The following is a 23,653-nucleotide window of genomic DNA, read 5'->3' as shown; positions in this document are numbered from 1 at the left end:
TAACAATGTTGAGGTTTAGATTGGCACAAATTGCTTTAAAGATATTAATTATAAATTGATATAGAACTGCTTAATTTATTGAATTGTAAATGGGTGACATAAAAGGTTGTAAAATACAATATGGAAATGTATCAAAATCAGAAACACAAGCAATGTTTGAACTATTTAGAACGTATTCTTCTCAAACTCGATGGGCTTCACATCAAAGGGTTTGGCGCATTTCTTGCAGTTAGGTGTAGCACCTTTCTCTCTGAACTGCAAGTACTTACACTTGAAGCATTTTTGCCAATGTAGTTTCAGCAAAGATTTAGGCTCGGAGAGTTTGATCCTCAGCTCCCCTGTAAATTCAAATCCAAGACTTTCACATAAATGCACAAGCAATGCTTCAAAGTCTGCAATTTGCTGTTTCCAAACCACGCTGGTTTTTTTCAGTCTCTGAATCAGGAAGTTTACTTCTTGAGCGACTTTTTCCAACTCATGATCGCTCTTCCCACAAAGTATGTTCACAAGCAACTGCAACACTTCAATCTTGAAAGAGTGTGCAGGAATCTCCATGGCAAAATGAAAGTTGAAGATTCTTCCTTTATTGGAGTTTCCACGAAGCTCGGATTCAAAGATTGATTTCAGTTGCAGAATCAAGTCCTTCACTGACCGCAATTGAACTGAAAAAGATTTTGTCACTCTTTGCTACTTAAGAAAAATATAACTTATACCTTTATCCTTATTGAGGAGCTTTATCTTATCCAACAACAATGGGGTGATTTCCTTGACATTGATTTGGCTTGATTCCTTGATTCTAACAAAATCTTCAAGAGGCTCCCAAATCATCTTCTTGAATATTTCAATGCGAGCAGAAACAGGTGTTGTGCAAAGAGGGCAGGTCTTAATTTCCACATTTGAAGATTGCCACTTGAACCAAGCAAGCAAGCATTCTACTTCAATGGTGTGTTGACAGTCAGGCAGGACAATGAACCTAGGGGGAAATTACATTTGTTGCACCTTTCTTGTACAAACTAAATTTTGCTTGCCTTGGTTGTCTGGGTATTTTAGCGTTCTTGGGGAATGACTTAAGTAAATGCTCTCGGTCACAATGCCAACACAGCTCAGGACATTGCGCTCCACAAAACCCAAAACACTGATGCTTGCAGGGCAACTTTTTAGCGCAAGGCTTTTTACATAGTAGAGACTCTTTGACAGTTCCGCAAGAATACTTCTTTGCATGAGGGCACTTTGTTTTGGAATCCAGCTAATTTTAAAAATAGTTTGAAATAATGTATAGGACACAATTATTTCTTTTACATTACCTGACACACGGTGCTTTTTGTGGCACAGGAGATTTCCCGAGTGGTGTGGTCACAAGTAACTCTTCTCTTTTGATTACACGAATTGCATGGTTCACTGCAGTCCTTGTTGCATCTGGATACCATATTTATGTATTAGATTTTGTTAATTGATGAACGAGGACTTATACCTGTGCCCGCATACGAGATCCCTGCCACAAGGTTTCCTACAAGGCTCATGGAACCTCCCCTGATGGCAGCCTCTGCAAGATCCGCCGCACACATGACCACAAATCAGCATTTTTCTGCACTTTGCTGTGCACCTCATCACATCAACTTTGATGCCTAGAGAAATACTGTGAAATTTGATTTTTTAATTAATAAGTTAGCAAACCTCTCGTCTCCTCAAAGCAGAATCTTTTGATCTCATGGCCACAGTCTCCAACAGACATCCCAACCACTTCCCTGCAGTTGACCGTGCACTCTTCCACACATCTGGCCTTGCACTTGTGTCCGCAGGCAAGCAGTTTCTCGCACTGTTGCGTGCAGTCGGCTTTACTGGCGCTTCTGCCGCACGCAACCTTCGCTGTGTGACCGCATTCAATTTCCTTAACCACTGGCTCAGTGCATGGGGTGCAGCTCGCAATGCACTTGCGTCGACACATGTGCCCACACTCAAGCTCTTTCGTACACATCTTGTTGCATAGGACAGCCTCTGGGTTCACGTGGCATTCCAGCTCGTAAGTGTGCCCGCAGCTCTTAGTGGATTTCACCTAGAAAATTTATTAAAAAATGGTTTAAACAAAAATGATCAAATTTTACCTTAATCCTGCACAAACCACACTCTTCAAAACACAGGTTTTGACATGCATGGTTCATTCTGCAGTTTTTGCCAATTTTCTCACAAGGCTTTCTGCACTGATATTCAAGGTGATCTGGATCAGCATCAGTGTGGCACTTTCTCACACAGTAGTGGCCACATGGAACCTGAGCCTCGCACGGCAGTGGGCAGGCCTCGGAGGAGCAAGCAACATCCACCTCATGCTGGCAAGATGGTATTGTCTTGGTGACGATTTGCTGGCAACTAAAGCTCTCAGCGTCCGCGCCACATGCCATTGACGCTTGGTGGTGGCACAGCAGATCTTTAGTTACAATCACTTTGCAATTTGAGCCACACTCGATGTAGCACAAAAGTTTGCACTTGTGAGTACCAGCATCACAGAGCCGGGTGCAAGGCTCATGACATTTGATTTTGTCGTGAGGTGTCTCCACGTGACACACTCTATTGCAATTGTGACCACAAGGGAGCTGATCATTGCATAAGGTGGTGCAACCCCCATGAGGTGCGAATTTTTCAAAGTCTTCTGGATTCTCTGCACTAAAAGCGTGTTCTGGGTGGGTCTCGCATCTGTAATTTAATTAAAACAACATTTTAGAGTGGATTTAATGGTACGCTAGAAGCACTTCAGCTCACCTAAAGGTTAAAGCTGAAACAAGAGCATCCTGCTCCTCAAGTGACTGTCGCACGGCCTTCCATACCTTGCTGTTTGCAGAAAGAATTTCCATGTTGCCAATAATCACGCAGCCGTGCTTTGCTCTTGAGAGGGCCACACAAACTCGGTTTTCTGTTGCCAAGAAGCCAATCCTGCCTTCGGGATTGCTTCGAACAAGGGAGAGGAGAATAATTTCACTCTCTTCACCTTGAAAGTCATCAACCACAGTAACTTTCACAGACTTTAACTTGTCTCCAGACTTGTTCCTTATAATCTGAAATAAATATTTGCACAATAGAAAAATAAAATAAATAAATATTAAATATGGTTTATACCTCTTTCATTAAACACATTTGTCCATTGTACATAGTCAAAAGAGTGATCTGATCAGGTGTGTATCCTTGCCTCAAAAGGTGATCACACAGAGCAATCAAATATTTGGCTTCATGGGGGTTGGTCTTACTAGTGGATTCTCTTTCCTGTTTCATTATGTAAAACAGATTAATTCAAAAAAACTTTGAAACAAAAAATACTCTTTTTTCTGGTTTTGAGTGGGTAACAAAGAAGAGCCTTTTCGTCAGACTTCTTAGCTCTGGGAGATGATGTACACTTTCATGGTTCTCCAGAGTCTTGTAGATGGTTGGCACAATAAGGTTTGACATTTCTGGTGCCATTCTATGCTGCACTTGCAGTGTGACGCAGCTTTCTCGGTTGACAACCATTCTCTCAAACAGGGAAACGTCAAATTTGTATTTCTCCAACGCGTATTCCGAAATTTTAGGCCTGAGCTGCTTGTGATCACCTACAAATTGAACATATATGATGTGAAAAAGAGAGAACTATTATTCTAAAACATGCTTAAGTGATTACCAATCAAGATCAAGTGCTGACATTTGCTGGACACTGACGCAATGATATGCGATTCCATGACCTCTGCGGCTTCTTCCACAATGACTGCAATTTTCAATAAAATGTACTCAATAATTATGCAATTTTATACTTTTTGACTTACCTGTCTCGCAGCCAAGCACACTAAGGGAAGAGTGCAGTCTTGCAGCTCCATTGGTGGTGAGGCCAATGACATCCTTGCTTCTCAGAGCTTGCAACTTTTCAACAGACCGATTCTCTTCCAAAATCATCTTCTGCTTTGCAGCCTCAGCCATAAGTTTCTTTCTTTTCTCTGGCAGATCTAGCAAAGTGCCAACCATGTAGTTGTATGCACACAAGAGATCAGGATAGTCCAGCTTTCGACCTTTCTTCCAAAGATTTGATAGCTTCTCCCCTTTCTTAGATATCATCCAGGATTTGGTAGTTTTCATTTCCTCACGGAGACTCTGCACGACACTCCTAAAGTAGTGGCAGCTTTCGTCAACGCGTTTCTTTTCCAATTTTGCAAGCCACTTAAAGTAGTCCTTCTCTGATTCAGCCAACACTTTTTCAGAGTTTTCCTCAGAGCAATTGTTTGATAAGTTCATCTCAATTTCACCAAAAGCTAACAATCTCCAGGATTCAATGCTCTTTTCAATGTCATTGAAAGAAACAAAGAAGAGGTCTTTTGTACCCTTCGGAGGTTCAATCAGCATTTCAACATACTCTTCAAGAATCCTTGGAACCATCTTTCCAGACAAAGAAATGCACACTCCAGGTACTCTTGCAGCCGTTTGCAAGTGTCCAATTGTGTTTTCAAGTGACATCAATTCATGGTGCAGAGAGGTCAAGGTCGACTGCATGTCGTAAAGTTCATCGGAGAAGCGCACTTTCATGTTTCTCATGTTGTACCTAGCCAGTGCCTCACATCTAGACTGGCCTCCAACCCGAACGAGTGCGTTGGTAAATTGCAGCATCCCAACTAAGAACTGGTCCAACGCATGGTTTGTCAGACATACTACAAGAATTGGTGCATGTCTGTCCAATGCTCTCTTGTTGCAAATCAAGATTTCAGCAATTTTTAAAGCCATGAAAGTTTTCCCAGTGCCAGGAGGACCTTGGATCACGGCAAGTTCCCTCGTTAGAGCAGCTTTCAAAGCTTGATACTGCGAATTATCCAGTCCAAGCTGTTTTGCAGTGGGCCAAGTGGACTCATTCAACACCACAAATTCATGCAGTGCTTTCTCTGTGCCTAAAGCTGTAATTCTAACAGGCATTTCTCTGCGCGCTTTAGCGAAATGAGTGCCACTGCCTTCGTGGTCATTCTGGTCGAGCAAATATTTTGGTGGTTCATCTTCCCGCTGTAGTTCAATGATGTACTTGATGAATGGAAAATTCTCTTTGTGCAAACTTTTGAGAGCCTTCATTACCTGCAAAAATGTAACAACCGCGATTGACAGTGGTACAAATTTACGCATGAGTGAGAGTAATAAATAATACTTTACCTGAAAGTAGGGTTCAAAGAACACCCCACATTCAACCATGGTGTACGCCACGTCACGGTCATAGATATTTTCCTCTGGAAGTTCATGAAATTTCACTAGGATTTGGTTCTTCTTGGTATATGTCCCATCTCGACAGCTGACAACAGCAAAGAGAAGCGTGCTGAAATGATCCTTGGTGAAACAGAGGAGGGCGCCGCACATGAACCTCTTGGATGTCTTCCAATCGTGGTAAGAGAGCCTGTCTTTTAGGCACAAAAGAGACCCTTCATTTATAACTCTTCCAGTTTCCTTGTTAACTTCTCGGATGTATTTTTCAAATTTCACACCCTTCTGTATCCTGATCGAAGACGAAGAGGCTCTATACTTGGTTGTTCCAGGATCCTGCAAAATGTCCTGAACACCAATTCGTAGAGAGCGTACAAAATCTTCTCTCAAGAGCCTGAATTGAATGTCCAAATAGTGCTCCACGTCTCTGTAAGGACCTGTGACGATGTTGTGTCTGAGAAAGGGAGGCTTCGCACAAATCACATCCTCGTAATTAGGGTATATGCTCAATTCCCGAAAGTCTCCCGGAGGTTCTTCGCCTACTCCCTTTTGCCGATGGTCAAGCCAATTCGGTTGTAAAGCAGTCAGTGATTTTAGTGCTTCCATGGCCTTTGTCACAGTTTCATACTCGTGCAACAGTTCAGGTGAAACTAGACCTTGCTTTTCTCCACCTATCTCCAAGAGCAGAAAGTAGCAAATCTGCGCAGTAGGTATTTGATCCGCAGCACGTGTAGGCAGCATCCTGACCAAAGAGCAAAAGAACCTAAGAATGTCTTCGGCCATCTGGCAGCCGAGTTCAGATTTGTCCTCAGAAAAAGCACTCGCAAGCATAATTGGAAATTGATTCAGAAAGTCTGGATTGCAGAACTGATTAATGATCTTCAACTTGTTCATTTCACAGTCAGACTTGCACACTTTAGCCACAATTTTAAGCACCAAGTGGTATTCATTGAGATCTAGCAATTTGCTCCTTACCATCGCGCTAAAGAGATCATTCATGTCCGACAGCTTCTTCACAACCTGGAAAATTGCAACAAATCAAATAAATTTAAAAACAAAAACTGTTCTACTGATTTTACAATGGCTACTCCCACCAGCAAAATTCATACATGGAAGACTAACAAGACGAAAAAATTTATTTCAAATAAAATTATTATTGTTACACGCTCTCGTAGCGTAAAGCAGCTGTTTCTGATTTGGCCCCGCAGGTCTCATCAGCAGTACTTTAACACAAAATGCATAGCCCCCCCAGTTTTAGTTGCAGAGAATTTTGAATCATCAATCGTTGAAAGCGTCCTCCTACTCATTTCAGAGTGCAGACGAAAAGAGAAACAAGCAACAATATTGACAACCCAGCAACTTGAATATCACCGTGATAAAAATTTATATTTTACAGCAATTCAAGCAGCCATATTGTGCTAATGTGGCACAATATTTTATTAGGCTTCCAAAATTACTCAGTGCTGTCGTTAGACATAGAATCAATTACATACAAAAAAAATAAATAAATAACAAACCTCAACGCTTCCTGCATAGGCTAGCTCAAAGATCAATTTCTTGAAATCTTTCTCTTCTTTAGTGATATGGCCTGCTTTTCTTTTCTGTCTTGGTTGAGCCGCATTAGGCAGATTTTGGGAACCTAATGGTACAAATTATGGTCACATTGAGAATTTATAGTCCAATTTTAATCTTCAACATAGCACATCGTCCTGGTCCCGGCAAAATTGCGTAACTTTCAACAACCAAACGCGAATTTCCTTGTTGCAAGAAAAAGTCAACAATCAATCCGACAATGAAAATTTGGGCGTTTGTTGAACGCTGCGCAATTTTGCCGGGACCAGGACGACATAATATTTAAGCTAATAACAAAAAGGTGAATGAACCAAAAGGCAAAATATATATCAATTTTTAACAATTGAAAATCATTTTACAATAATTAGTTTACTTCCATTAATCACCAATTTACAATTGCACCTTTAAGAATGAAGAAAAAAGCAACGTGCAAAATATTAGCGTGTCTTATTTTTAGTAAAATGTACTATCACTCTGATATACATCTTAAATGACAGAAAGGAGAGAAGAAAATAACTAAGTAACCCCCCAAAATCAAATTTGGACAGTTAAAATTTCCTCAACTGCTTGATAAAAGTTGCCCTCTTACCAGATTTTGTTCCAGACTTTATGACAGCTTGCTTGTTGTTTCCACACTGAACAGGCTGGCTTAATACTTTATGCTTACTTCTCTGTTTCTTGACACCTGTTGGTTTAGACTGCAAAATTGTTGGAGCTTGTCGAGAGTCATTTTCTTTATCCAAGCAGTCTTCCATAATCTATTTCCAAAAATTTCAGCGCCTGCAAATATAACTTTTGGATTAATTTATTTTATTGAATTATTTAAATAAAAAATACTAGAGAAGACTTTTAATGTATAACTATACTGATGCTATACTGAACATTAACAGATTCAAATGTACGTATGTTAGTTTTAGTTTAATAAGCTATGTAGATCTTCAAATGTGATTTAAGTTTTAAAAATTTCCAAAATTTTCATGGAATATAATGATATATGGGAAAAACTTTTTCTTTTTTATAAGTTGTAGGATAGATAAGTCTAGTACATATGTATGTAAATAGTAACAAGACAAATGATAACATCATGGCACGTTATGTTATTTTTAAGTACATATACATACACATGTAATTTAGGCACATCTTAGAGAACCAAAAGTACATAATATTATAATGATGCGTTCACCACGCTGTTTTTTAATATCTCGCGCATCGATGCCATCGATGTAATATTATGGTACAACACTACAAACGAATAAATAAAGCCATGCGTCCTGGTAGCGGAAAAATTGCGCATTTCTCAAAAACCAATTTCCTTGTTGCAAGAGCAACAATTCGACATTGAACATTTGGGTGTTATAGTTGAGCAATGGGCAAATTGCGCAATCGTACCGCTACATACCCGGGCGAATGCATCTTCAACCACTTGAAAAACATAATCTATCCAAAAGTATAACAATGCGGCATTCTCAATAAATAATCTATCTAATAGTATTCTTTTTAACATGGCACACCAAGAAGTGTAGAGACCTGGTATAGAGACGCGGTTATGTGTTAGTCATGTATGTATACTATGCGGTGTTACGTTTTAAATCGTATGAATTTTTCTGCAGATTTGATTAGCTCACATGACCAGGTGAAACATTCCTTAATCATAGTATACTTATGTGGGTATACTTACATGGACAACCGAATGCAACTTTCATGTAACCAACAAACTGAATTCAGCTTTCTGGCAGCTTTCAGTATGGAAAACACTGCCAAATTCAGCGTTGAGCATTATCAATTCAGAATATGGAAATCGGTCAAAACTGTCGACCAGAGCAGAGATACTTCTAATGAGAGAAAATGCACGTCAGATAATATTCATAGAGAGACCTGAGACGCTCTCTGTTCTCATATTCTGATTTCGTTTTCCTCCTTCCCTCTCCATACTCAATGGTATCCTTACGCCGTTGCCGGGTTGGTCGACAGGCAGACGCATACTATGATAGCAAAGAAGCGGGGGTTGACTAAAAGTAATTAAAGTTGCGGGGTCGCTAGCAGGTTCATGGATTATACCGCATTTTTAAGTGATGTTAGAATTTGAATGAACAAATTATAAATTTTTTTTAAATAAATAAATAATATGAATATGATTAAAAAAAATCTGTACGGCTTTTCGAATTTAACAGACTTTACGTTCTAGCTGTTTCCTCATTTCTGTGTAACGCACATGACTGTGGAAAAAATCAACTCAATGAACACTTTACACATAAATGAATGTCGGCGTTTAGTATCATAAAATTTGTGAGTAAAATTTAAAAATAATATTGATTAGCTTTTTTAAGCAATAGGGAAAAATAAACACGAATATTATTTGTAGCACTAAAAATGAAGCATATAATATAGTACAATAATATTTGTAAAAATTTAGTTAAAATACGATTAAATGTATTATTTTATAAATATTATGATGGGTCAGAGTTAGGCTGTCACCTCAGCAATTTAAAGCTGGAACATTGTATGGTATGAGCGTGAAGGAGACACATGAGGTGACAAGCATAATATCTCAGCCTCACTACAAATTGTCAAGCGTCGACATCATGCGATTAAGGATTTCGTTTCCATAGGCTCTCAGTCAACGCTTGTCAAAGAAATAAAAATGTAGCCAACATGGAAGCCGAACTTGATGCCCCATTCAACAAATCGAGGGCAAATTTAATATTATTAAATTCCTCTTATCACTCAATTTTATAGCTTAGAAATTCATAAAAATGACTGTGTGTTGTCAAGTTAATATAAAAGCTATTTTGACCCTCTATTCTCTTATTAGACGAGTAGAAGGAAAAATTGAAACTGCTTTGGTTATTTCAAAAGTTAACAATTTATTTAATACATAAGACACTCCGCCTACATCAGTATTTATGGACTTCAGTAACTTACTCCATCCTATTTAGTTTGTGGCTTCTACCTTAACAATTAACTGGCCCTTTTTGTTATACTGTTTGACGGGATCATGCTCTTTGAATCTAAGGTTGTCTTTGATCATTGGCTTAGTACAGGAGGGGCACAAGTCATAATTTACTCCACTGGAGAATTGCAGTTTTCCGCACTCCAAGCATTTGCACCAGCGTGCTTTCAGCAAAGATTTAAGCTCCTCCTCGTGAACCTTAAAAAATATTTAGAAGACTTAAGGTTTTAAAATTCTACATAGATGTGCCATTTTACCTTGAGAGGCAAAAGAGATGAAGATAATTTCATCAGAAGGTTCTCAAAATCTGCACATTGCTGCATCCACATGGTCCCGCAGGTCTGCAATCTTTCAGCGAAAAACTCTACCTCATGTTGAAGAGTCATGACAATGCCTTTATCACAAGCAGTCACGATTGTCAAGAGAGCTTTTGTGAAAGAGAGCTTCTTTTCTAAAGTGGGCAGCTCACTGAGAAACTGAAAGCTCGGGCCTCTCACTGCTTTGCCTTTGCCTCCTTTTGACTTTTTGGCTCCTGTCTGAGGCTCTCTATTTATTTCACTGTCAAATCGCTTCTTCAGGAAGATCAAATAGTTTGTAAGAGCAGCAATGTCAGCTAATTTAAAAGTTTGGTAAAAATCTAGGTTTATTTGATATTAATGTAATAATCTAATATCCATACCTTTCTTGCATTCTACCAACATGGAATTGATGGAACTCCAGAGAACTGAAGCAAATTGCTTGTTGTTTGGTTTGATTTTGTCCTTGATTTTATCAAAATCCTCATATGCCTCCCAAATGAACTTTTTGAAATTCTGCAGACGAGCAGAGATAGGTACTCTGCATCTAGGGCACACCTTCAGCTCAACCTTGGTTGATTGTAATTTGAACCATGAAAGAAGAGAGGTCGCTTCAACTGTGTGGTGGCAATCAGGCAATAGAATGAATCTGTAGAAACATCATTAAGGTTTATCATTATTCAAGCACTAATTATTGACTTCATATAAAGCCATTAATAATGGTGGCAGTCGAATATTGGAAATATTGCACATGTTACACTCTGATATTCTTGTGAGTGGCACTAAAATGTAACAAACCTTGGGTCCTTCGGGACAGGAACATTTAATTCAAATGCATCCCTCAGCTCATCTCGGTCACATTGCCAACACAACCCAGGACAAGGTGCACCGCAGAAGCCAGCACACTGGTGGTTGCATGGCAGTGTCTTTGAGCAACGCTCTTCACATAATTGGGTGTGATCTAAGAATTTGCCACACACAGCATCTTTCTTCATGTGGTCACATTTGAAGGTAGAATTTTTCTGAAATAAAGTAAAAGGCGTGAGATGAGACACAAAATTATTTATAATTACCAAGCACATCACTCGTTTCGTAGCACACTTCAAGTCAAACTTTTTGTGCTCGCAAGCTTCAGTGGACGATCCATTGCAAGTGATGCATGGTGCCCCACAATTAGATGAACACCTGAGAAGTTCATTCTTTAAGGCTGAAGTGTAATTATGTATATGTTAACAAATACCTGTGCCCACAAACAAGTTCCCGTTTGCATGGTTTTTTGCAGGGTTCGTGGAACCTCCCCTGATGACAGCCTTTGCAGGATCCCCCACACTCGTGACCGCAAATCAGTGTTTTTCCGCACTTAACGGTGCATCTCATCATATCAACTATGGTGCCTAGAAAAACATTGATAAAATGTTTAAAGGTTTAAACTCCGAGGTTCGCAAACCTTGTGTCTTCTCAAAGCAGAAGCGTTTGATCTCGTGGCCACATTTTCCAACTGACATCTCAACCACTTCCCTGCAGTTGACTGTGCACTCGTCCGCACATTTGGCTTTGCATTTGTGTCCACACGGGAGCAGCTTCTCGCACTGTTGCGTGCAGTCAGATCTCGCGGCGCTTATGCCACAAGCAACCTTTGCTGTGTGACCGCATTCGATTTCCTTATCCACCGGCTCAATACAAGGGGTGCAACTGTCGTTGCACTTACGCCGGCACTTGTGGCCACAATCCAACTCTTTTAGGCACTTCTTGATGCATACCTCGGTCTCTGGATCAATGTGGCACTCCAGTTCATAAGTGTGTCCACAGCTTCTCTTTGATTTCACCTATATATTAAACAAAAATGTTAGGATCTTATCAGTTGTAAATTATTAAATTTCTAGATGAGGACAGAAACATTTTCGATTTATAACACGGCCAGTATTAAAATTATACAAAAATTTGTGCGAAGATAACATAAACCAAATTAAAGTTAAAAAAATTTAAAACTTGCATGTACCTTGATCTTGCAAACGTCGCACTCCTCAAAGCATTTTTTCTGACAGGAATGGTCCATTCTGCAGCCTTTGTTGGTATTCGAACACAGCTTTGAGCACTTGTATTCCAGATGGTCTGGATCAGAATCAGTGTGGCAATTCCTAACGCAGCTATGACCACAGGGTACTTGAAATTCGCATGGCTTTGGACAGACTTTGCATGAACATGCGACCTCCGCCTGATGCTGACAATTCTCAAATTTCTTGGTCACCAATTCAGTGCAATAGAAGGTCTGTTCATTTTGACTACATCTCATGGTAGCTTCATGTCCACAAGGCAGTTTCTTGGTAACTCGGATCATGCAGTTTGATCCACAACGTTTGACATAGCATTTTAATGAACACTTGTGAAGCCCACGGTCACAAAGCCTCTCGCATGGCTCATAGCACTTGATACTGTCGTGCGAGATTTGCAACAAGTGGCACACAGACTTGCAGGTGTGGCCACAATTGAGTTGTTCTCCGCAAATTTGATTGCAGCCTCCATGTGGTGCCAATTTCTGAAAATCTTCAGCTTTGGCCACTTGAAACTTGTAGGAAGGGTGAACTTCACACCTAAAAATTAAAAATTAATTTTTGTTTGTTTGTAACTTTACATTATAATAAGATATACAAAGATAAAAAAGTTAGTTTTTTTAAATAAATAACCAAAAAGCACTGCTTGCGATTGAGAGATTGGAGATCTGTAATAATCCAATTAATATGTGTGTGTACATTAAAAAATGAGACTTTCAATAGCAAGTAAAAATAAAACTGCGCGCGGGAATCAAGTGATGCGGCAGGATCTAGCACAAATTTTAAGGAGATGTTACCAAATAAGTACTTCCAAATTAAATTCAAATATTTCCAATATAAACTGATTAAAGATTTACTTTGATAAATTAAAAACTTAAGAGGCTTTTGCATTGCGTTCACATCAAATTTTTGTGTTAAAACCTGTAATTCAAGCATAAATTAATGTATGCTTTGTATTACCTTAGCGGCAATGCAGAATAAAGGCCATTCTGTTCTTCAATTGTTTGACGTACAGCTCTCCAAATAGAGTTGTTGGCCGAAAGTTGGTCCATGTCCCCAATCATCACAAAACCCTGTTTTGCTCTTGAAAGTGCAACGCAAACACGGTTTTCTATGGCAAGAAAACCAATTCTTCCTTCTGGATTGCTCCTCACCAATGAGAGAAGAATGATGTCACTTTCTTCTCCCTGGAAATCATCGACTACGACAACACGGACACTTCTCAAACCTTCATTGCCTGGGTTTTGCCGTATCATCTATGAATTTTCATGAGTGATTTAAATGTTAATATAGCAAACAGCTACAGTTTAAGCTAAAATATATACGTACAGACTTCAAGAGAAACATCTGACCCTTGTATGTTGTGAGCAAAGTGATTTGGTCTGCTTTGTATCCTTGCATCAACAAGTGTTGACAAAGTGCAATCAAGTATTTGGCCTCAAAAGGATTGGTCCTACTTGAATTTTCCTTGTCCTTACAAATTCATCAATGAGCAAGTTTAGTAGAGAAATATCTGCAGAAATATGTATCGCCTCAATTTTACCTGATCCTCTGGTTCAGTGTGAGACACAAATGATAGTCTTTGAGTCAAGCTCTTCAAATTAGGCCGATTCAGCACACTCTCATGGTTCTCTAGAGTTTTGTAAATGGTGGGCACAATCAATTTTGCCATTTCAGGAGCCATTCTATGCTGCACTTGAAGAGTGATGCATCCCTCGCGGTTTATGACCATCCTCTCAAAGAGAGAAATGTCAAAGTTGTAAAATTTCCCAAGTTCATACTCAGAAATTTTTGGTCGAAGCTGCTTGTGATCACCTGTCATGTGTGACAATTATATTCAAATGAACCATAACTTATTATATTAAGTTGTATACCAATGAGGATAAGGTGTTTGCATTTCTTGGAGACAGAGGCAATGATGTGCGACTCCATGACTTCGGCTGCTTCTTCCACAATAACTAAAAGAAAAATTAAATAAGGTAAACAACTTTGGGCAAGCGGATATGCTTATACCAATATCGCAACCGAGTGCATTCAGAAGGGTGTGCAGACGCGCTGCTCCATTGGTAGTCATGCCAATGACCTCTTTGGATCGAAGAGCATTCACACACTCCATGTTTTTTAATTCTTCAGCAGTCTGTTGCTTCTCCATGATGGAGCAAAGAAGAAATGTTCTGGTTTCTCCAAAATCAGCCAACATCTTGTAAAGGATGTGCAAGTAGAGTTCAAGTGCACTGACAAAGTCTGAAAGCTTATCCTGTTCCCACATTTCCAAGAGAAGCTCCCCTTTCTGTTGACTGACCCTAGTATTATCCACATTGAGAAGACTTGCTCTCAAAACATCTACTTCATTGAGGTAGTATGAGCTATCTCCCAAAACTTGCTGCTTGAGATAAGATTTCTCTTCCAGGGACATGTTCTCACCCTCATCAATTCCTTTACACGTGTCATTCTTCCATTCTTTGATGCAAGCCACAATTTGATCAAATGAAATGAACAACAGCTTTTCATTAATTACTGAAGCAGCCGCGTCAAGGTCAATTAACATGACGATTTCACTATCCAGAATTTCAGGTATGACGTTGCCAGAAATGGGGATGCAAACACCAGTTTTACCAAAAACAGCTGCGTCCAAACATAGCATTGAATTTTCGATTTTCTTCAGGTCATTGAACAATGCAGCCAGGGAATCTTGCAGTTGAAAGAAGTTTCGGGAACGAGCAAATCTAAGCTTCTTCATATTGAAGTTGTCCAGTTCTTCGCGCTTTGACTGACCACCAATGCGGACGAGATCATCAGTGAAAGGCAGCATTCCAACCAGGAACTGGTCCAATGCGTGGTTTGTTAGACACACAACAAGAATTGGAGTATTTCTGCACATAGCTTCCTTGTTGCGAATCAAGATCTCAGCAATCTTCAGAGCCATGAAAGTTTTTCCAGTACCAGGAGGACCTTGAATCACAGCTAGCTCTTTCGTCAGGGCAGCTTTCAATGCTTGGTACTGAGAATTGTCCAGTCCAAGCTGTCTTGCAGTGGGCCAAGTTGATTCATCCAACACAAGGAGAGAATAGTTTCCTTGTGGACCTTGTATAGAGAATCTTACGCCTCTGTCTTCTTGTACTTGCGCTTCTAACAATCTGTTGTGACTTGTCAGTAAATAGCTTGGAGGGTGATCTTCCTTCTGAACATCAACGATGTACTTTGCGAATGGGAAATTGTAATCATACATGCACTTGAGGGCCCCAAGAACCTAAAATGTTTAAATGTCACTGCAGATTAACTTTTCTATATTATGATGATCAAGAGTATACCTGATAGTATGGCTCAAAGAACACTTCGCTCTCAATCATAGTGTACCAAGCTTTTGGATCCAAGATGTCCTCCTTTGGTTTCTCTTGAAATTTGACAAGAATCTGTCTATTCTTCAGATATTTCAAGTCTCGGCTGCTCACAGTTGCAAATAGGAGTGTCTCGAACGAGTTCTTGGTGAAGCAAAGAAGGGCGCCATGCATGAATTTCTTAGATGACTCCCAGTTGGTGTTCTTGTATCTGTTACTGTTTGAGGTGTCAAAGTTCAACAGAGTACCTTCATTCAACACTCTTGGCCCATCCGTTTCGCGCACATATGACAAAAACTTGACCCTTGAATAGATCCTAACTGAAAGCGACTCTTTCTTCCTGGAATCTGTCCCGTGCAAAATGTCCTGTACACCCTGCCGAAGGGGACGCACGAAATCTTCCCTAAGGAGACGAAATTGAGTGTCCAGGTAGTGCTCGACGTCAAAGTATGGTCCATTGATGATGTTTGGTCTCAGAAATGGAGGTTTAACGCATACAACATCTTCAAACGTCGGATAGATGCTGATTTCTCTGAAGTCATTGGGAGGCTGCTCAAACTTCATTTTCTCCACTTGCTCCTTGCGGCGGCTGAACCAACTGGGTTTAACACTACCTGTTTGCATCTGAAGTGCTGCAACATCCCTAGAAACTGTTTCATACTGTTGCAGTAGTTCAGTAGACACAGTATCTGGTTTTTCTTGATTGATTTGCACAATCATTGAGTGACAACATAGCATGGCTGGTTTCAGACTTGCAGCTGTGATCGGAAGCATCATGATGAGGGTAGAAAAGAAATTCACTACATCATTCGCCATCTGAATAAAAGTTTCTTTTTCCTTGGTACTTGCACTCATCAGCATGGTGGGGAATGTGTTCATGAAGTCTGGGTGACAAGCCTGGTTGATCAGCATTACCTTGTGCTTGTCAAAGTTTGACTCACACACTTTGACCAGCACTCCAATTAGCAGCTGGAATTCCTGGAGAGTTAAATCGCCTTTGACAAATTTGCTAAACTGGTCTTTCTTTTCAGCCAGTATTTTCACCACCTGAAAAAAATGCGACAATTATTATTTATCTTACATTTTAACCGCCTTGAGTACAATATACTGTTCCGCTAAGCACATGCGTCACGCAGGTTGCATAACTTCTATGAGTTGGATTTCCATTAATTGTATATAAGGTATGTAAAAAATTAATGGAAAACACCTACAGTAATTGGTAGAATAATGACAGTTCTCTACAATTCTCGTGTTAAGGGTTGTAGCCGCTGTGTTAAGACAATGGGCTTTTTAATACCTAAGGATGTTAGACACAGGATACGACTATCGACTTGGATCCAAGAACCTTGCCATTGGCAAACAATAGCAAAGTAACTAGGATCCAAGTCGATTGTCATATATCCTGTGTCTACCATCATTATTCCTCCCTTAATTTCTTTTCTTTTGCAAGCCCTGTTGCTGTGTCTGGTTGTTTGACACACAAAAATTAGCCAAAGATAAAAGTAGGTTGATTTTGTTTTGACCATTACTGCAGTCTTGAAAGGCTAGTTTTTTAATTAGTTTAGCAAAACATGATGAACACAAAATTCAGTTGAAATAAACATTTTTTTAATTGTGGATATTACACATATATCATGAAGCTTTAAATATTTCTTAAATTTCTTACCTCATAACTTTCAGCTTTTGTCAGGCGCTTCAACGTAAAGTTGAATTGCTCTTTATACGGTCCTTGGCTTCTGTGATTCCTTGATTTTGCTTCAAAGTTTTCTGGTCTTCTACTGTGACTCTGACTCCTAGCAGTAGAATGCTCTGAAAAAAGGTAACAAAAAATTAACAGTGGATTTTGTTATTTACGGATATTTTCACTGCCCATGGACCTTTGGAAGAAATCGATTACAATTAGTTATTTGATGTGATTATTTTGACCTGTTATTGGTGAAACAATATCAAATGAAAATGAGAATTATCAAACTGTAACCCTTTTATCACATCATTTTTTATCTGCAAAAACCAATCACCACGCAGTTTAATAGCCAAAAAATTGAAAATGGAATAAACTTAAATTAACACGATAAGTTATAAATGAAATTATACCGGATTGGAAGGGTTTGCGCGGAGCCCATGTTGTGTTCTTTTTTCCTTCATTTCTTGTATCAGCTTGCGCTTGATGGTTCAGATTGCGAGTTGCTGAGGCTCTCCAATTATCTGTCTGATTTCGTGCAGGTCTGGCACGAACAAGAGGAACCTTCAGTATTTGATCCCTGGTTTCTTCCTCCCCCATTTTGTAAGTTTTTTCCTACAACAAGAAGATTAAAAGATATTTTAATTCATTAACCAATAATAGTTGAGCAAAAATTTCATCAATTCCTTAGACAAGAAGAAGCGAATCATCAGCCTCAAAAATAATGGTCAGAAAGCAAAATGAAAGCCATTTTTGCATAGTCAAAATATTTCCTTAAATTTAATCACGGTATTATATTATAACGTTCGTATTGGATTTATTGACGTATGACGATATAATATTTATGATGCTGTTATTCCGTTAAGCAATTCTAATGTTGGTATTGGAATCAACATTGCATTTTAATTTATAAAAACTCTCGATTGCCAATTTTTTTATAAATACTTCGAATAAAAAAATATCTTAACCCAGGAAAGAAATTGGTAGATAGGAATGTGTGTACTCATTTTGTTGGTACAACACACACACCTTTAAAATTAAGGCTCAGCTCCCTTTGCTGCCTTTCTTAACGTCAAAAAATTCATCTTTCCTTCTTCCCAACTCCCACCCTCATATATGATTGTGTGTATAGAATTAGAATCTTAGACCCACATACCCACAAGCTATAAGTTCTCTGACTAGTCCCAGTCCCATCATAATAACTTTTCTGGAAGTCAACGAAGACAAGTCCCTGTCTCTAAAGTATCGGAAATTTCGGAAGCCTATTAAGGATGAAAACCTATCATCGTGTGTCGCAATAACTAAAATTGAGTATTCATGAAACGATTAAGGATTGCTGTGAAGCAGAAACTTGTAAGAAGGGAAGATTCAAAGGAGGAAGTTTTAAAGCATTTTAATTATTATGGACCTTGAGTATAGTGACGACTTTTTAACTAATAAGCATTATTATGTCCTAAAAGTGGATTCGCAGTCAATACATAATCAAGGTGTTAATTTTTAATTCTGTAATCATGGAAAGTGTCAATATTAAAAGACACATTGTAAAACCAATCAAAAAATTAATACGTTTGTACAAATTATCCTAATCAAAAACTAGCCAATTAAAATCTGCTGGCAGACGCGGCCGGCCTGCGGCCTGTAGTTAAAACATAAAACTATTATCCTGTAGACATGCACAGCAAAATGACTCATCGGCAGCGATCTCACAGCAGTGACTAGTGAGCAATCGCCATGGCCAATGTTGACGCGGCGTACGCTACGCATATCGCGCTGCAAATTGGGGAATCACCGGAGTTAAAAAAGCTTTGCTGTGAGGTGTGTAGCAGATAATGTGATAATGACTTGTAAATACATTTTAATTCAAAAAACAATAATTATTATTAGGAAACCATGCCAATTCAGATAAGTTTAGTATGATAATATATGGTAAAGTTACAGTTTCTGCCGCGTTACACATCTCGCTAGTTCTTATGAGAATCCCATGTTAAAGTAGGGGTGGCGAAAACAGTAACTCGGCGGCGAAAACTGTAGCTTTTCCATAAGTTATTAATAAATAAGGTAACACTTGATTCGATTCATACTGCTGAGTCCATTAATATACATATGTGACCTGAACCAAAAACTTACTCGACTATGTATTTGTGATTGTAGAGTTTTGATGGTGACGTTTGCGATCCACAAAAAGTGACTGGACGCAAGACCGCACACTCGCACAGGACAAAGAATGCATCCGCCCAGCGGTCTCCCGTCTGATCTGAGATCTGAGTGAGTGAGCGTCGAGCGTCTGGTCTGACTTCTGACTTAACAGTGAGTGGAGTTGGAGTAAGGAGAGTAAAGGTTAAGTTGGAGTGGTGAGTGGGGTCTCTGCCTCTGCAGTCTGTGCTGTGCTCCACGGTTAGGTTACTAGAAGAGTAGAAGATGGTGCAGTTAGCAGTGGCGGCCGGCGGGTGGCGGTGCATTAGCGCGATAGCGCGAGTCGAGGCTTGTTGAGACGAGGTCGAGATTATGTAATGTACTCCTCAATCTCATGTCTAGATGAGAATAAAAAGCTTTTTGTTTTATACCATTCACGTTTCACGTCTTCTCCCAGGGTATGATCATCTTAAGATGAGAGTAGAAGAAGAGAATTCTGCAAAAATTCCGCCCAAATAGTAGGAAAGTACACACTACAACAATAAAGACATCCATCCTTTGAAGTCGATGCTAATGAGTGTCGGATGCCGTTTTGCGTTTTACAATATATGGTAATAATGAGAATATTAGTGCGATAGTTTCAAATGATCTTTATTATAATGGTTCTGCAGGGCTATTTTGCCCCATACATTGCCATATCCAGACAAATAAATTCAATAGGAACATAATTATTATATAATATAGTCCAGCATAGAGTAACTGGAGAGAAATTAGAGTGTAGGGGTGAGTTGTGAGTACATAATTTGCGCAATTTTTTCGCTACCAAGAACCAAGACGCATAACTCAAATCAATATTACATACATATACATATCCATGTTAAATTATTATCAAATAATATTCTTCAATGCTCATTTTACTTACATCTTGTGTGAAATAAGATTCGTTCATGGAATTTTTTTATGTTATTATTAACTAAAATTCAATGTTGTATGTATTCAATATTATCGCATCATTGCATGGTTTCCTTATCTGTCCCAATGCCTGTTTTCCGCGTATTTCCCCCACTCAAAAATCATCGCCCCCCACCAAGTATAAACTCGTCCAACTCCACTGTGCGCAGCACAGGAGAAAAAATAATCCGCCACCGCCAGTGAGTGAAAACGAAAACATCAGGTGCTAACCGAGAAGACGAGTTAAGTGCTCATTAGTTGGTGTCCTTTTGCGTCGAATTTGTTTCGATTCTCAGCCGTGTTTTTGGAGGACGACGGCCCGAACTGGGACGGACACGACGGGGCTGACAGTCGGCAGGTTGAGCCGCAATAATTCGTTATTATGCAGAAAAAGGATCCGAAAGCAGTGTCATGGCCGCTGAGATAATAAGCGAGTCGTCTGGTCACGAAAAAGAGTACGACTATCTGCTTAAATTCCTGCTCGTTGGCGACAGCGATGTCGGCAAACAGGAAATTCTCAGTGGACTCGAAGACGGATCCACGGAATCGCCTTATTGGAACGGATATGGTGAGCCTTATTAAGACTACCATAAATGCTGGCCACCAGTACTTTGTTTACGCTCTGATATGCTCAAATGAGTCATAGCATGGCACAAAGAAATTCAGCACAATAGCGCGCTTTCTTTATTTCTGTGCTCAGAGGGAATTGGGTATTAGAGTCAAGACATTAGTTTGATTTAACAGTCAAAATACAGTTGCACCAGCTGACACTGGAGGTAGAATTTGGGTTTAGTGTTGTTTGTCATGTCATAATAATATCAGTATGTATTGAACACTGGAACGATTTTACACTAAATACATACATATTAAATAAAATAATGCCATTTTTAGTGTTGATGGTTTTTTTAGAACTGCTCAGCAAATTCCGTGGGCTATGAGCTCACCGGATCCCAAGTCCCAATAACACCGCCGAGCGGATAACATAGGGTCCAAGTGGCCGCTGAGGAGCTTGGGCCCAATTTGGCCATCTTTTCGCCTCCCTGCTTTGAGGTCTTTTATTGAAACCTCAGACATGTATTTAAAGCCGCTGTAAAGGTGCGGAAACCAGCAAGAGGCGAGTCAACGCTGGTGCGCCTTCCAGCTCGATCAGCATTTCGAGTCACTAAACTGACCACCTTTTGCCATCTCTGACAGTAATACGTAGATCCCAGAAATCATGCTCAAATGTCTCCCATAGCTTTGACACTCCTAAGAAATACCTTCACACGGCGACCCAAGGGGCTGGTATAGAAGGGAAAAGTACAATAAAGCCTTTGGAATTTAGTTGTCTCAAAAATATTTTTATTTTAAATTAACAATGCAAAATTTACATGAGATTTTTGTGATAGCCTACAAAACCACGACGATCTTGTTGGACGGCAAGCGGGTGAGACTGCAAGTTTGGGACACATCTGGACAAGGCCGCTTTTGTACCATCATAAGGTCATATTCAAGAGGAGCTCAAGGCGTGCTATTAGTCTATGATATAACAAGCAAGTGGTCCTTTGACGGCATTGATCGATGGGTCAAGGAAGTTGAGGAGGTAAAATATAGCATGAACAGCTTATCCCAAATCATCCATAAAATAGCACAATATCAGTGGCTTCTTATGCTAAAACAAAATTGATTTTACTTTCATTTTTACAGCATGCGCCTGGAGTTCCCAAAGTACTTGTTGGCAACAGACTGCATCTTGCCTTCAAGAGGCAGGTTTGTCAGAGAGAGGCTGAACTTTATGCAGCCAAAAACCGAATGGCGTTTTTTGAAGTCAGTCCTTTGTGCAACTTTAATATAAGAGAGAGTTTCAGTGAACTGTCCAGGATGGCTCTTCATCGTAATGGGCTAGAGAGGCTGTGGAGATCTAACAAAGGTACCAACTACAAAAAATTGTACAGAAATCAGCACATCAACATAGTACCTTCTGCATGAAAAAAAGACAGAGAATTGGTTAGAGTTAAGGATAGAAGACACAGGATATTATGAAAGTGGATTTGGATCCTAGTTACTCGCCATTAATTGCAAACAATAGCTAAGCTACTAAGATCCAAGTTGGTTGTTTAGTCCTTTTTCACCAATAAGTTATGAGATTGATTGCTGTTAATAATTTTTAAGGGTTGTAGAGATCATGATAAGGCATAAGGAGTATGGAATAATATCATGGTAGGATGGTAGACACAGGATCCAACAATCTGCTTGAATCCTAGTTACTCGCAATTTGTGACCAATATCAAAGTAACTACTAGGATCCAAGTCGGTTGTCGTATCCTGTCCTATCTCCTAAAAACTGCCTAGACATTATTAAAATTGAAGTTGCTATTTGTGAGATGCATTATGACATGGGAAGATATAGTAAAAACATAATTACATAATAAAATGATTAAATTTGCTTTTGGTTTGGTTGCAGTTTTAAGCCTGCAGGAATTGTGCTGTCGGGCAATTGTGCCGAGGACAACAGTGTATGGAATCGAGCAGCTACCGTTGCCACCCCCAATCAAGTCTCACCTAAAATCATACGCTATGACAAGCTACACTGCGCGCTATGTGGCAGGCACCCTTTTACGTCCGAGCACCGCTTCGCACAAGAAGCCAAAACTGATAGTTCCAACAGACGCATCGCGCACGAGTTGCACTGGCAGGAACTCCTGCTCGATCTCTTGATAAGTCAGTCCCAAGTGATACAAACAAACTGATCATGCTTCCAGTAGTGAATTCCTGCTCGTAGCTTGGACCAATTTTTGGCATCCAGTAATCAAAACCTTGTGGTGCAACTTGTTACTTACCTGGGCCACTGTTTCATAAGTGTAACTTTGGTTTCTTAGCACAAAATGACCTCCTCACAAATGAAGTTTATGTTAAAAAGTAATCTCTTCCAAGATCTGGAATAGGCATTACCTTTCAAAGTTTGTGATAGTTTGAAATTCCTTAAGGTGACCACGGTTAATTAACAGACTCTGATGTAGGATAAGCCCTTATGTTATTATTGTTTTCGAAAGGAACGATGACGTTTAAATTTCACCATGGTCTTACAGGTTGAAAATATTTCTTTTTGTTCATTACCAATATCAGAGCAACGGTAATGCTCAGTTCGACTCTCGATTTCTTTGATATTCAAGCAAAAAATAATACTCCCAGACTGTTCTGTTACGTCCACACAGTCCATTTTTATTTTTATGGTGTATTTCTGACAATCTTTCCTTTGAAAATTCATCTTTGCCTCACTGCTTAATTGTTGTGTAGTGATGATTCGTTTGTTTTAACGTGGTTCACACGTCCTGTGCAACTATTTTTACAGCTGTGGGTACATACGCACTGATGCTTTTAAATGTGTCGTCCCTCCGTTCATTACCTACGTTTTAATTGAAATATATTTGATGTGTATAATGCAAATGAATTATTGGATATTTTGACTGCCCATTAAAACTTGGAAAGCAGTTGCAAATGGTTTATTTCAA

General features: G+C 39.4%; 3 protein-coding genes across 3 annotated transcripts; 1 reads left to right on the top strand and 2 right to left on the bottom strand.

Moving 5' to 3' along the window:
- Nucleotides 1-55: 55 nt before the first annotated feature.
- On the bottom strand, nt 56-8,599 carry LOC135941244 (NFX1-type zinc finger-containing protein 1-like). Its single transcript, XM_065486593.1, has 16 exons — nt 8,441-8,599; nt 7,352-7,542; nt 6,708-6,829; nt 5,146-6,210; nt 3,786-5,070; nt 3,644-3,727; nt 3,307-3,575; nt 3,109-3,252; nt 2,755-3,047; nt 2,103-2,688; nt 1,675-2,053; nt 1,472-1,625; nt 1,305-1,416; nt 1,029-1,246; nt 714-973; nt 56-662 (listed from the first exon to the last, which is right to left on the bottom strand). Exons 2-16 carry the CDS (start codon nt 7,515-7,517, stop codon nt 166-168), a joined length of 5,634 nt encoding a protein of 1,877 aa, XP_065342665.1. The 5' UTR covers nt 7,518-7,542; nt 8,441-8,599; the 3' UTR covers nt 56-165.
- A 1,007-nt stretch (nt 8,600-9,606) lies between these two features.
- LOC135941036 (NFX1-type zinc finger-containing protein 1-like) lies at nt 9,607-19,372 on the bottom strand. The gene is made up of 17 exons (XM_065486254.1): nt 19,206-19,372; nt 17,492-17,693; nt 17,064-17,206; nt 15,371-16,444; nt 14,073-15,309; nt 13,934-14,017; nt 13,603-13,874; nt 13,389-13,532; nt 13,020-13,315; nt 12,008-12,599; nt 11,456-11,834; nt 11,249-11,402; nt 11,082-11,193; nt 10,807-11,030; nt 10,392-10,657; nt 9,970-10,325; nt 9,607-9,910 (listed from the first exon to the last, which is right to left on the bottom strand). Exons 2-17 carry the CDS (start codon nt 17,676-17,678, stop codon nt 9,695-9,697), a joined length of 5,736 nt encoding a protein of 1,911 aa, XP_065342326.1. The 5' UTR covers nt 17,679-17,693; nt 19,206-19,372; the 3' UTR covers nt 9,607-9,694.
- A 965-nt stretch (nt 19,373-20,337) lies between these two features.
- On the top strand, nt 20,338-23,632 carry Rab40 (RAS oncogene family member Rab40). Its single transcript, XM_065486255.1, has 4 exons — nt 20,338-20,730; nt 21,551-21,744; nt 21,849-22,071; nt 22,606-23,632. The coding sequence occupies exons 1-4, from the start codon at nt 20,574-20,576 to the stop codon at nt 22,857-22,859; spliced, it is 828 nt and encodes a 275-aa protein (XP_065342327.1). The 5' UTR covers nt 20,338-20,573; the 3' UTR covers nt 22,860-23,632.
- The last annotated feature ends 21 nt before the right edge of the window (nt 23,633-23,653 follow it).

Source organism: Cloeon dipterum, chromosome 3 (genome assembly GCF_949628265.1).
Source record: "Cloeon dipterum chromosome 3, ieCloDipt1.1, whole genome shotgun sequence".
Classification (NCBI taxonomy): Eukaryota; Metazoa; Arthropoda; class Insecta; order Ephemeroptera; family Baetidae; genus Cloeon; species Cloeon dipterum.
The sequence above is the reverse complement of the archived record's forward strand: the minus strand, read 5'-3'. Positions and strand labels throughout refer to the sequence as shown.

Bases quoted from the DNA above. Each gene is read 5' to 3' on its own strand.
- LOC135941244 (XM_065486593.1), bottom strand. From the start codon at position 7,517: ATGGAAGACTGCTTGGATAAAGAAAATGACTCTCGACAAGCTCCAACA. The intron at 2,689-2,754 runs GTGAGCTGAAGT...ATTAAATTACAG, and splicing joins GTTTCAGCTTTAACCTTTAG to ATGCGAGACCCACCCAGAAC. The intron at 1,417-1,471 runs GTATAAGTCCTC...TATGGTATCCAG, and splicing joins GATCTCGTATGCGGGCACAG to ATGCAACAAGGACTGCAGTG.
- LOC135941036 (XM_065486254.1), bottom strand. From the start codon at position 17,678: ATGGGGGAGGAAGAAACCAGGGATCAAATACTGAAGGTTCCTCTTGTT. The intron at 13,533-13,602 runs GTAAAATTGAGG...TGAATTTGTAAG, and splicing joins ACACTGAACCAGAGGATCAG to GACAAGGAAAATTCAAGTAG. The intron at 10,658-10,806 runs GTTTGTTACATT...ATGTTTCTACAG, and splicing joins CCTGTCCCGAAGGACCCAAG to ATTCATTCTATTGCCTGATT.
- Rab40 (XM_065486255.1), top strand. From the start codon at position 20,574: ATGGCCGCTGAGATAATAAGCGAGTCGTCTGGTCACGAAAAAGAGTAC. The intron at 20,731-21,550 runs GTGAGCCTTATT...TTTTTGTGATAG, and splicing joins GCCTTATTGGAACGGATATG to CCTACAAAACCACGACGATC. The intron at 22,072-22,605 runs GTACCAACTACA...GTTTGGTTGCAG, and splicing joins GCTGTGGAGATCTAACAAAG to TTTTAAGCCTGCAGGAATTG.